The 12,701-nt window shown below is 47.2% G+C and overlaps 1 protein-coding gene across 1 annotated transcript in view; it reads left to right on the top strand.

Moving 5' to 3' along the window:
• Positions 1-12,701, top strand: part of PRDM16 (PR/SET domain 16) — a 298,172-nt gene that overhangs the window by 280,784 nt on the left and 4,687 nt on the right. Inside the window, exons 11-15 of the mRNA XM_021534304.2 lie at positions 2,822-2,991; positions 4,994-5,071; positions 10,314-10,483; positions 10,978-11,152; positions 11,620-11,850. Coding sequence (XP_021389979.2) covers positions 2,822-2,991; positions 4,994-5,071; positions 10,314-10,483; positions 10,978-11,152; positions 11,620-11,850 — 824 coding nt within the window. The remainder of the gene's footprint in view (positions 1-2,821; positions 2,992-4,993; positions 5,072-10,313; positions 10,484-10,977; positions 11,153-11,619; positions 11,851-12,701) is intronic.

A 12,701-nucleotide genomic window follows, 5' to 3' on the forward strand; every position in this document is an offset into this window, starting at 1 on the left:
TCCTGACCACGTCCTCTTCCCATGGCAGTGAAAAGATCTGGAAGGTCTGGTTATCTCTAACAGCTTATCACACAGAATAGCCTCAAATTCACAATCACTCCAGCCCAAAGCTTCCTGATAACTGATTTTTAATAATGATTTTTAATAAGGCGGGCGCTGGGTTCAGATCACTTGATCTGGAGAGGCGCCGTTCCCATGCTGCAGTCAGTCAGGTATTTCAGACACAGCAGAGGAACACGGGGCATTTGTTCCAGAAATGGGAGATTTGTACCACCAGATCCCCTTCCAGTATTATCACAGAATCTCCAGTATTATAGAATCACGGAATATCCTGAGCTGGATCATCCAGTCCAAACTGTGCCCTGCAGAGGACACCCCAAAAATCCCACCCTGTGTCTGACAGCCCTGGCAGCCTTGAGGCTGTGACCATTCCCTGGATCCAGCATTGCTAAGAATTCTGGATCCTGGATCTTCTCCTAAGAAATCACATTTTCAAGGTTCCTGCTTCTGCTTTCTTCATTAGGACCAACGTTCCTGTGCCTGGTCAGTCAGAGTCACGTTCTACCCAGGCTTTCCTCACTCCAAACACGAGTCTGGTCTCAGCCTTTTCCTCTGTGACTAATCCCCAGCTCTCTCAGAGTGCCCTCACCGGGATGTGCTGAAGCCAGAAGATGTGATAAAAGCATTCAGGAGATGTTTCTTCTCTCAAAATGAATTTCAGGCAGCTCTTATTTCTTAGCCAGTCGCTGGCAGAAGTTCCTTTGCTCCTTGGGAGTTTTCATACATTGTCTATTCCAAATGAAACTCTGGACAACATAAATAACCAGTGTAACTTTTTGATAACTTAATGGAAAGCCTTTCCTCACCTGTTAAGTTTCTTTTCTTCCCCATTTCTGTTTTATTATAACCAGGCAGTTGTTCCCTAAATAGCAAAGTGCCTTTGCCACTGGAGAGGCCGTGGCCAGTGTTTAGAATTTTAAAACCAGCCTACGGCTCTCAAGCTAGCAAATATCTCTGACTAAGTGCCTAAAGAACAGGGCACAACAAAGGAGAGCTCCAGGTACCTGGGCGAAGGGCTGAGAGCTCGGCTCTGAAAGGTCCAGAGAGCTTTTTAACGTGATGGTTTTGTTGCATGACTGGCAGCTGGGGCAGAGCTGGTGCTGTAAATGATCAAGTAACCTTTTCAAGTGGCTGGTGCTAAGTATTACTTACTATTTATCATGGGCTGGGAGCCTCCAGCTAAGGGGCTGTGGATCTATTATAGGGAAATGGGGGTTACTACTCCTCTTTTTTTACAGCTTATGAATGCTTGTCAGCCCTCACAATGTCTTCAGGGGTGATTAAGACAACTTTTTTTTCATAGCCGTATATTTTCAAACAATATCTTGGCTCTCTTCCCCCTCTGCCCCCCCTCCCTTCTAAAGCCCAGTTTAATAAAGTGTAAACGTGCAAAAGGTCAGCCCTTCCTGTACAATCGAGCATCTCGGGGTGATGTATGGCTTCCTACAGCCTTCCGCTCCTCGCTGCCGCCCCGGCTGCCTCCGCAGCTCCCGCCTGTCCCGGTGATGTCAGCGCAGCCAGGAGGCAGCTTTATTGCTGCCCTGTTTGTGTTATCCCTCTCCTCTGCCCCTGCTATCTCCAGAGCTCTCAGGAGTGCACGGAGCTGGACCCGGAGAAGTCAGCGTCGTCCTCGGAGCGCGTTGCTCTCTTGGACTTGGGTTTCCTGTTGCACTGTAATGAAAGCAAAAGAGCTGTTCTTTACGCAGGACTTTTATGCAGGTCCATTTTTTCCCTTTTTTGCACATTGCTCAGCTTCATTCTTTCCTTTTCTGCTTCCCCCTTCTCCTGTATCTCCCTTTCTCCCTCTTTCTGGTGTGGTGTTTAATCTCATGTCTGTGAGAGCAAGTCCAAGTCATACAAACTAAATCTGATCAAGCATCCTGGGACATTCTCCTTGGTGTCTGAGCTCCAGGCCTTCATGCCAGCTGCTCCCACCCCAAAGGGATGTGTAGGTGTTGCCTCGCCTGATTGTAACTGACCCAGCCACTGCTCACATTCAGGGGTTTGGCTGGAGCTCCCTTTCACTCCAGGGAACTCAGCCATCTCCCACCCATCCTCCCATCACCTTTAGGAGCTGCTGAATTTTCCTACCCATAATTAAAGCATTGGCCTCTTCACCAAGCTCCCTGTGGGCCTACTCCATCCTGAACCTGATCCCAACTCCTCCTCTTCCCAGCTGCTCCCTCTTCACCCCTTTCACCTGTCCTGTCCTGTCCTGTCCTGTCCTGTCCTGTCCTGTCCTGTCCTCTCCTCTCCTCTCCTCTCCTCTCCTCTCCTCTCCTCTCCTCTCCTCTCCTCTCCTCTCCATCACACATCCTTCCAAGACCCCAGGATGTTTCAGGAGACCTCCCAAGACTTTGTTTTGGGCTTGGGTACTGAGTCCTACCTCAGGCATCTGACCATGGTGGTTAGTTTCTGTGTTTTCCCAGTAAAAATGGATGTCTCAGGTGTATTCTGAGATAATTTGTGATCCAAAGTGCTGAAAGCAAGCACATGCACACTGCAGAAAGTGATCAAGTGCTCATTTCTGGGACCTAAATGCCTGGCTTTGCCAGTTGTGCCTTTCCTGCTTTCTCCATGACCAATACACTACTCCAGTCTTTCCTGGCTGGATTCAGTGGCTCCATTTCCCACTGTGCCTCCAACTTCCAAGAGAGCCAACACCAGCGGGAGGCTTTGCCCGACCAAAACCAGTGTTTCGTGCGTCAGATCTTGCCCTTCCCAGGGATTTTTCTGAGGAGCTGTCTCCTTGCCCTTGCAGATGTCGGCCATCGAGACGATGACAGAGAAACTGGAGAGCTTTGCAGCCATGAAGGCCGACTCTGGCTCGTCCCTGCAGCCCCTTCCCCACCACCCCTTCAACTTCCGATCGCCGCCGCCCACGCTCTCCGACCCCATCCTGCGCAAGGGCAAGGAGCGCTACACCTGCAGGTGAGCCGGGCGTCCCACAGCACCCACACTGAGCCCCAGGGCGTGGAAACATCCCGGGATGTGCAAATACCCCGGGATGTGCCACCCCAGCTGGGCAGCTGCACTGGGCACCAGGGCGGAGCGGAGCAGCCGCACACCGACATCTCCGCCAGGAGGGAAAACAAGGAGCGGTGGAATTAGAGCAGAGCAGGGATGACTAATTCCCTCGGAAATAGCTTGTTTTGTCTGGTAGGAAATCAGCATCTTCTGTTTGCTTTGTAATTGTTAATAACCCTGGGAGCAGATCTGGAGATTCTCAAGCAAACCCAACTCCCCGGGCCAAGTCTCTGGCGTGCGGTGGCGAACGCCGCCGTTCCCAATGCCAGTCCCGGCTATATCCAACCTCAGCTATGGAAAAAGGATTGAATTTTAAAAAATGGCATGCAGGAAACAACTTTTTCAAACTGTTCTATCCACAGAACTCGTCACGTACCCATCCAGTTCCAAACTGGAGCAGATCAAGGGTGTTTAGTAATAAATCTCTGTCTGCTGTCGCAGTTTCCCCCCAAAGTTCTCTTGGTGGCTCCTGCTGAGGGGGTTTTTTTTTGGGGTGCAGAAAGTGGGTACAAACTTTGGCTGATGTGTCTCTTATGTTCAACTTTGACACAAGAGCTGCGGGCTCAGATTTCAGTTGAGTATTTGGAAATTTGAGGTTTCTACTTACAAAAAGGACTAAACTTAAATTTTAGATGCACACTCACAAGTTAACATTTGGATTTCCATTGCTGGGGAACACTCACATTAACTGTTCATCTTCAGGACAGCTGAAGGTCTCTGAAATAAGGAAAGTCTCTCATGGCTTCCTCCTATAATAGGTTTCATAGTCACAGAGTGCAGCTCCTCCTCCTTAGGTTTTTATTTCCCAATTAGTGTTTTTATTTATACCTTTTTGATTTTACTGTGAACTGGATTTATGGTGGAACACAATTCCTTCCTTTATTAATTTCCTACGGCTGCATTTCCTTGCTCTAAGCAGCTGTCAGCCTCCTAACCCACAGCACGGTGCTGCAGCCTTTATCCAGAGAAAATTCTGCGAATTCCAAGGATGAAAGAGCAGATTCCGTTTGATGAGCACATCAACAGGGCTATAAAGGAGATGCAGAAACATCTCAAGTGCCAATCTGCCCAGGCAGTGATTAAACCCTCTGTACCCTGATGCAGGAATGCCGTGGTTAAACCCTGCCTTCAAGTGCCATGTCCACACTTCCTTTGAACACTTCCAGGGATAGTGACTCCAGCCCCTCCCTGGGTATCCCATTCCAACGTCTGGCAAGCCTTTCTGTGAAAAAAATTCCCCAGTATCCAATCTAAACCTCCTCTGGTGCAACTTGAGGCTGTTTCCTATTGTCCTGTCCCTCATTCCGTGGGAGCAGAGCCCGACCCCACCTGGCTGCACCTTTCTCTTAGGGAGTTGTAGGAGTGAGAAGGTTCTTCCTGAGCTTCCTTTTCTCCAGGCTGAGCCCTCCCAGCTCCCTCAGCTGCTCCTGCCTCTCCGTAGCCCTGTGACCCTGGGGTGGGAGATTTGTCCTCCTCAGATGTGAGCACATGAAGGGATTTTGGAAGCAGTGTCAGAATGAGGGGTGCACGTGGTGCTGTGACATCTTTCATGGTTCCATTTCCCCAAAGTACCCAGTCTTATTTGCAAGGCCATCCTTCCAAACTTGTTTCTGGTTCTATTTCTCTCTCACCAATGTCTGTCCTATCCCAGGGCATTTCTCAATCAGCATTTCTTGTCTCAAGGTTTGCACACAGATGTGTGAGCCTTCTGCCAGGCTTGGAGAATTCCCTACCAATCCATTTCCCACAGCATCCCTGGGCTCTCCTGATGGATTCCTTTGGTTCTCCTGATGGTTTCCTTTGGTTCTCCTGATGGATTCCTTTGGTTCTCCTGATGGTTTCCTTTGGTTCTCCTGATAGTTTCCTTTGGTTCTCCTGATGGTTTCCTTTGGCTCTCCCTGTCCAGGTACTGTGGCAAGATCTTCCCACGCTCAGCCAACCTGACGAGGCATCTGCGGACACACACTGGGGAGCAGCCTTACAGGTGATGTTGTCCCCCATAAAAAACCCTCTCCCAAACACTCCTCACTCACCACTCTGGTATTTCCCCCCCCTCTATAAAGCTGTGCCAGCAGAATACCACAGGCCTGGAGCATTACACAGAGTGATTCATAGGGTTGTATATTATGTGTACCAGCCAAAAATAATCAGGCTTGGCAGCTCGAAGATAGACACTTAACTTATATTTAGATGTATGCTGGCAAATGAGGGCTCTGATTTGCAGTGTTGTTTCACACTCACGTTAACCATTCATCTCAAGGACAGCTGAAGGTGCTGAATGGCTCTGAAATTCGGGCTGGTTTGAAGGGCTTGCCAGGACCTTCACTGCTGGGGCTGCCTGGGCTTTTTGCTGGTTTTTTTTTTCTTTTCTTAATGCACATCAGAGGTGACTGGAGTAGGGGATCAAAAAAACAAAGGCAAGAAAAGAACATGTAGATTTACCTGCCTTAAAACTGAATTTTGGTAGTCTCTGAGCTTAAATCACGGAGTTTAAAAGGAGAGCAGGGAGGGAGGATTCACACAGAGTCTCACACATTTGTGACTGTTTAAGGTAAAAGGCTGAGCTATTTTTTGTTAACTGGGGACAAGGTGATGTGATTTTGATGATTCAGTCTGCACAAGGACTGCGTCCCAGCCCAGTGGCTTCTGTGGCTCCTGCCCAAGTCAGGGCTTTAAATCTGAATAAAACTCACAAGAAAATATATGTAATATGTGTGCCTAGGCATATAAATAACTATTTCTCATGGAAATCTTTCCCCCCAGCATTTTCTCCCAGTGAGTTACAAGCAGTTTTAAATAACTTGGGGGGAAAAATTGCCTTTTTTGTTAGAATGAAGTCCAGAAATGAGCAAACCTGAAGGAATGATGAATCGAGAGCTCGCTGCAAATCAAGCCTTGTGCTTGCCATGATGTGAGGGAGTGTTTTGCAGGTTGTCAAACAATGGTAACAATTCCATTTCGTTTTGGGTAGCTGATATTGCAGCCTTTCATACACAGACATAAGTTCACAACAAAGCAAATGGAGCAGTTATTAAATAAAGAGAAACACAAATTTATGAGCAGCAAAAGGCCATGTGGTCAAATACATCACATTTTTATGCTCAGTTTAATCTAAGAATTGACTCTCCCACATTGTAATCCCTGCTAGGCTGAGAATCACGTTTACTTTCCATCCAGCATTTTTAGTGTAGGCATTAAGAAAATTAAAAATACACCAAAACCACCCCCCAAAGCAGACATATATTTGGGATTATATCCCTGCTGTGATGTTTGGGGTTGTGTTATTTGATATGCCTGAACGGGCCCTGTGTGTTCCCTGTCCACTGCAACACTCACTCCTGATTATTCCGAGATCCTTAGTTCAGTTTTCTTCCAAAAAAGGAGACTTGCAACTTAACAAAGGTTAGGAAAATAAAGATTTATTTGATCTGGTCTTCTCCCAGCAAATAGCCTGTGTGGGTTTTTTAGAGGTCTGACTCCTGGACAATGTTGCATTCTAACAGCACTCCAGAGAGCCGGGGCTGCGTTTGCAGACGAGCTTTAATTATCATTGATTTGCTTTTCCTCTCAGAGAGCTGAGATTTGCAGCTTTGGCAGCCAGACTTGTTTTGAAAGCTTGGTTTTTAAGTGCTGACTTCAGGCAGGTAAAAGGAGGTTGCTGACCTCTCAGTGTTTCACTGTTGTCTCCTTTGCAACTTTGTTTTTGATTGTTTAATTATTTTTTTCACCCTATATAAAAATATTTTTATATACAATAATTTCAGTATTAATTCAAATATTAATTGCTATGTTCTTAAAGACAACAGGCTAGAAAATAAAGTGGTTTGGGTTTGATTTCTGATGGTCACTGATTAAGTTTTTTGGAGTTTGTTGGGGGGAGAACTATGAAGTCACTCAAATTTCTTAAGTGTCTAATTATGTATAAAGTAGTGATTATTAGCACATGAGCAATAGTGAGGTAGATTCTTTTTATAAAGAGAAAATAAAACATCTTTTCTGAAGAGTGAGAAATACCTGGTGATGCACTTCCTGAAAATCAAATTATTTGAAAACATTCAAAGCCCCTGTGCCCTAGAGTGAAATTCAGCATGTTTCTTTTCACTCCTTTTTTTTTTTTTTTTTTTTTTTTCTGCACCAAACCTGAAATTCTGGACTGTGTATTTCAGAATTCAGAATAAAAAGGCCCTTGGAGCCTTTGTGTCCTATTATCTGCATTAAGCTGGAACTCACAGCCAACAGCTGACATCTACCATGTCATTTAAATTGCACATAGTTCAATAAATATTGAAAACATTTCTCATTTTTCTGGTTTTCAAAATGCAGCCTGAGCTCACCCCTGCTAAAAACGCGCTTGAAGCTGAGGAGTCACTCAGAGGGGGACCTGCTGTCCATGTGGTTTTTGGGTTTTTCCTGCAATTCTGCCTCTCCAGCTCACACCGATCAGTGCAAAACTCCGTGAGAGGGACTCGGGAAATCCTCCCACATCCCCAGGGTTTGCTCCCTGCTTTGTCCCGGGTTGTCCCGGGTACCCGAGCTCCTCCAGCTCCCAGGATTTCCGTCAGAGCTCCGCAGCTCCAGCCCTGGCTCCTTCCTTGCTGTCCCTCCCTCCCACTTCGGATGTTTTCATCCCTTTAGGCTGATAAGGGAGAAGCTTTGTCGGGCTGTTTGCAAAGCAAACACCGCAGCCTTTGAGTTTTATTCTTCCCCTTTCCCTGAATTTCAGCTGGTTCCTCTGCCTGGGCCATTTATTTAGATGAAAAGCAGCAGAGCTCCCAGCACCGACCCCTCTGGGACCACAAATAACGCTGGACATCTCCCTCATCCCTTCCCAGTGCCCCTCTGGTTCCTATTTTTTCTTTTAACAAGCTCTTTATCCCTCCCCATTCTCGACCCTGGATTCACATAGCTCATGGTCAGGGCGAGGACCTGTCACAGGGAACGTTTCAAAGGCTTCCTGAACATCTAAATAAATGGATTTGGAGGAGGCCAGGTCATTCCTGCCTTGAGTTGCCTTTAAATGTCTGGAGCTGTTCCTGGGGGGGGGTGGCAGGGACAGCCAGGCTGGGAACATGGATTATCCTGATGCCCACTGTGCCAGGTATCCCCTGTGCCAGGCACTGGGACACACATAAAAAAGGGTTTTATAGGAGCTGGTGAGGGAGAGAAAACCCCTGGCATCATCAAGGATGAGAAGGGAGCTCCTGGTCTAAGCTGGACAAAACCACTCACGAAAATCCCATGGAATAGCAGGAATATTGGGATATTGGCAGGTTTGGATATTGCAGCTTGCTGGAGTGCTGAACAGGAATCTGAGAGCAAATTCCTTGGTGCTGGAAATCCGTGTTTAACTCTCCGTACAGATTGTTCTTGATAAATCTCCGTGTGATTGTTCTTGCTGATGTTCAAATAACTTCTTGTTTTCTAGAGCTATTTGGGGTGTTTTGGGGAAAAAAAAAAAAAAAAAAAAAAAAAAAAAAGGAAAACTAAATACTTTAGGAGTCTGGAAATGCTGTGGTTTACAATTTTTGGTTAATCCTAATAAAGGCCCATTATTTTAAATATCTTTATTCTTGTTGGAGATTTAGCAGTAGGAAATTTGGAGGTGGACATGGAATCCATAAACATTCAGCGAGAGAGAGTGTTTCATAAATGTATCCCCGCTTTTTCCAAAAATAATATCGATTTCTTTTTAGAGACCAAATAAAAATCACAGCTGGAGCACATCTGGAAGTGGGGTGTGTGTGTCTCACAGCAGGGATCTTTTCCACTCGCTGTTGAACCTGTTGTGTCTGTAGGGAAGAATCCCATGTCCTCTGTGTCCAGGGACATCCAGCTCCATCCCTGAGTGAGGCAGGCATGGGGCGAGTCTGTGCACATCAGGAGCTGCTGATATTCCCAAAATCTCCATCTCCATGTCCTGGAGTGCTGGGGAGGCTCTGGCACAGGCTGCCCCATCCCTGGGAGTGCCCAAGGCCACGCTGGACAGGGCTTGGAGCACCTTGGGACAGTGGAAGGTGGCCCTGCCCACAGCAAGGGTGGCACTGGAGGGGGTTTGGAGTCCCAAAACCATTCTGGAATTCCAGGATTCCCATGGAAGAGTAGCTCAGCTCCGTGGGGCAGATGTTGGCATGGATATATTCTGGGATTACGAGGGCTCGGGAAGAGTTGGAATTTTGGGAGCGTCCAGGATTTGCGGAGCTCTGCAGCAGAGACAGGTTCTGCTGCTGGTGGGTTTTGGGAGCAGAGCCGTGGGGGAGCAGCCTTGCTGAGGTACAAGTGTTTAAAGGGAGATGGAACGAGGGATTCGGCGGATTCGGGCAGGATTGAGGCTTTCAGGAGTTTTAGACACAAACTCTCCACCGCAGCTCGGAGCTGCCACCTTCAGTCCATCAGCCTTCACACCACCACCCGGAGCAATTCCCATTTATTTGGAGGTCTCTCAACCCAAAAAGGGGGGTGATGGTTTTGAACAAGCCCCCAGACCCTCTGCCGTGGGTCCTGCAGAGACTGAGCTCAGAGAGGGAGCATCTCTTCACTCCCCTGAACGTCCTGGCTTGGCTCCTTGAATTCCAGCTTTTCATTACAAACCAGATATTCACTCCTCGGAGTAAATCTTACTCTGTTTGGAAAGGATGGTGGATTTCTTGGGAGCTGTTTTGCTATAAGAATAGTTATAATTGCCTTTAAAGCCATGCTGGGATGTCCAGCACCACAAGGAATTTCACAAATAAAGCCAGAATTTTCTGTGTGTCCAGCTAACTGTCACGCAGGGATTTGCCAGTTAATAACTATTTTATACATTTCACCTCCCTTCTTTCTTTTTCTGTCTTCCTTGTCCTCCCTCCTCAGCCATATTTCACCTGATTCCTCTCAAAAAAAAAGTGGAAGGAATAAATCCACCTCTCATTCCTACATCCATGCATGGAAAAGTAATTATTTTGTTTCAAATTCTTATTTGTTTGGACGACTCACTTCCTAATTAATCCTAATCCTTTCTTTGTGCTCCTTGAGTAACAATAAAATCAGATTTGTCTGGGATGATTAATGCTTTCTGCTTCCTTCAGCTGAGTAAAGATTTATAGACCGACATTTCCTGGGGTTTTGATAGCCAGATTTTTCTCTTTTTTTTTTTTTTTTTTTTTTGGTTGTCGTTTGGTTTTTTGTTTCTTTTTTTTTTTTTTTTTCCCCTCACACTGCACCCTTTGGCATCTGCTGTTGTTTTGCAGGTGTAAATACTGTGACAGGTCATTCAGCATTTCCTCCAACCTGCAGCGGCACGTCAGGAACATCCACAACAAGGAGAAGCCATTCAAGTGCCACCTGTGCAACAGGTGCTTCGGGCAGCAGACCAACCTCGACAGGCACCTCAAGAAGCACGAGCACGAGAACGTTCCAGGTGGGGAAACCCTCTGGGACCACTGGAGAGAGCAGACTCCATGGCCTTGCCCTTGGGAAGCCTCCTTGGAATGCACTCCCCCCCTCAGGATGAGTTTTTAGGGTTGTTCGTAGGGTTTTTTTGGGAAGTTCAAGAAGATAAATAGGTTTTGTTTTAACATAAAATAATGAAAGGGAGGAATTGCTGTGATGAAGCCAAGGAAGTGATTTCCTAGCATGCATAAAAAAAGTGTATTATGGAAAAGATGTATGCAAACAGCTCTGCAATGGTTGTTAAATTGTGTGTATTGTCCATAAGTGCTAAATATCACCTGCATTTTGGCCTGGAAAACACAAGCTTCCTTTGGGATCTTTGCTCCATGACTTTCCTCCTGAGTATTAAATCATCAATATAAAGTGAGAGGGCTGCTGAGAACATTCTTGCTTTCTGTTTCCTCACAACCTTGGCCTTGCCAACACCTGATGGAATCTCCTGTTGTCTCTCCTGCCCCACAGTGAGCCAGCACTCCGGAGTCATCACCAACCACCTCGGGACCAGCGCCTCTTCCCCCACCTCGGAATCAGACAACCATGCACTTTTAGATGAAAAAGAGGATTCCTATTTCTCAGAAATCAGAAATTTTATTGCCAATAGCGAGATGAATCAAGCGTCGGCTTTAGCAGATAAAAGGTAGGCAAGGAAATAAAATTATCTGCAGAGTAATACAAGAGGGAATTCAGGCTGGATGGTGGAAGCTTCCTCTTGCTGTTTGCTTGAAGGGAAATTGTTGGAGGACAGACCCCAGAGAAGGAGGAAGGCTGCTTGTCTCACAAATGTTAATTTTAAGAGATGAAAAAAACAGCATTTAAATTAATTTTTGTAGTTCAAAAAGCTTTGGGGTTGGTGCATTCTCAACATGTGTATTGGCCCTTAGGAACAGTGAAGGGTAATTTTTAAATGCCTGAAGCACATTGGTTTTCTTCTTTGTTACGTTTTAAATAATATGTACGTGCATATAAATGTGTTTATTTCTGTGTATATAACATTATCAAAATCTTGTATTCCAGTGGGAATACATGACTTAAACATTTCCCATCTTTTTTTTCCCCTTTTCTTTCTTCTTCTCCTCCTGCTTGCCCTCCAACACAACATTTCAGGCCAGAAATCCAGGATATTGACGGCAATTCCCAGTGCCACGGGTTGGCGAACGAGAAGGCAGAAGATGTGGACGATGAGGACGAAGAACTGGAAGAGGAAGACGATGACAGCCTGACCGGGAAGTCGCAGGACGAGACGGCGTCGCCCGCGGCGGAGCCCCGGGGAGCGTTCGAGGACGAGGAGGATGAGGAGCCCACGTCTCTCACCATGAGCTTTGAGCACAGCCGAAGGTGAGGGGGCCGTTCCCGGGGGCTCAGCGCCCTGCCCGTGCCCGCGGTGCATGGTGAGTGCCCTGGGGTTGTTCTCCAAGCCGTGCCATGCCTCCGGTTGGACCCAAACGCTCACTCCAGATTCCATTTCACCCTGGGGCGGGGGACACCGGACAAGTGGACTGCAAGGAGAGGCTGAAATGATATCCAAGGCTTGAGGAGTCTGGAGCAGGGGAACAGACACCAAAAACCCGGAGTTTTCAGGGTACCACAGCTCAGCATTTGTTGTTTTTCTCTCCAAAACTCTGGTCAGGGCAAGGGAAGAGAGAGGCGTCTGTGCAATGCTGGTGCTGCTATGGCCCTTTGAGCTGGAGCAAAATATTCCTGGCAAAAGGAATATTTTGGAGGAAAAAGGAAAATATTCTGGCAAAAAGGGGATTCTGCCTCTCTGCCCTGCCCAGGTGAGGCCCCACCTGCAGAGCTGCCTCCAGCCCTGGGGTCCCAGCACAGGGAGGACCTGGAGCTCCTGCAGAGTCCAGAGGAGGCCCCAGGATGATCAGAGGGATGGAGCAGCTCTGCTGGGAGGAAAGGCTGGAAGAGCTGGGATTGCTCAGCCTGCAGGAGAGAAGGCTCCAAGGTGACCTTCCAGTGCCTGAAGGAAGCTACTGGAAATATAGAGGGAGACTCTTTCCAAGGGCCTGGAGTGACAGGACAAGGAGGAGTGGATTTAAACTGAAAGAGGAGAGATGTAGATTTGATCTTCAAGGAAAATCCTTCTCTGTGAGGGTGGTGAGGCCCTGGCACGGGCTGCCCAGAGAAGCTGTGGCTTCCTCATCCCTGCAAGTGTCCAAGGCCAGGTTGGACAGGGCTTG

This window comes from Lonchura striata, chromosome 24, assembly GCF_046129695.1.
Source record: "Lonchura striata isolate bLonStr1 chromosome 24, bLonStr1.mat, whole genome shotgun sequence".
NCBI lineage: Eukaryota > Metazoa > Chordata > Aves > Passeriformes > Estrildidae > Lonchura > Lonchura striata.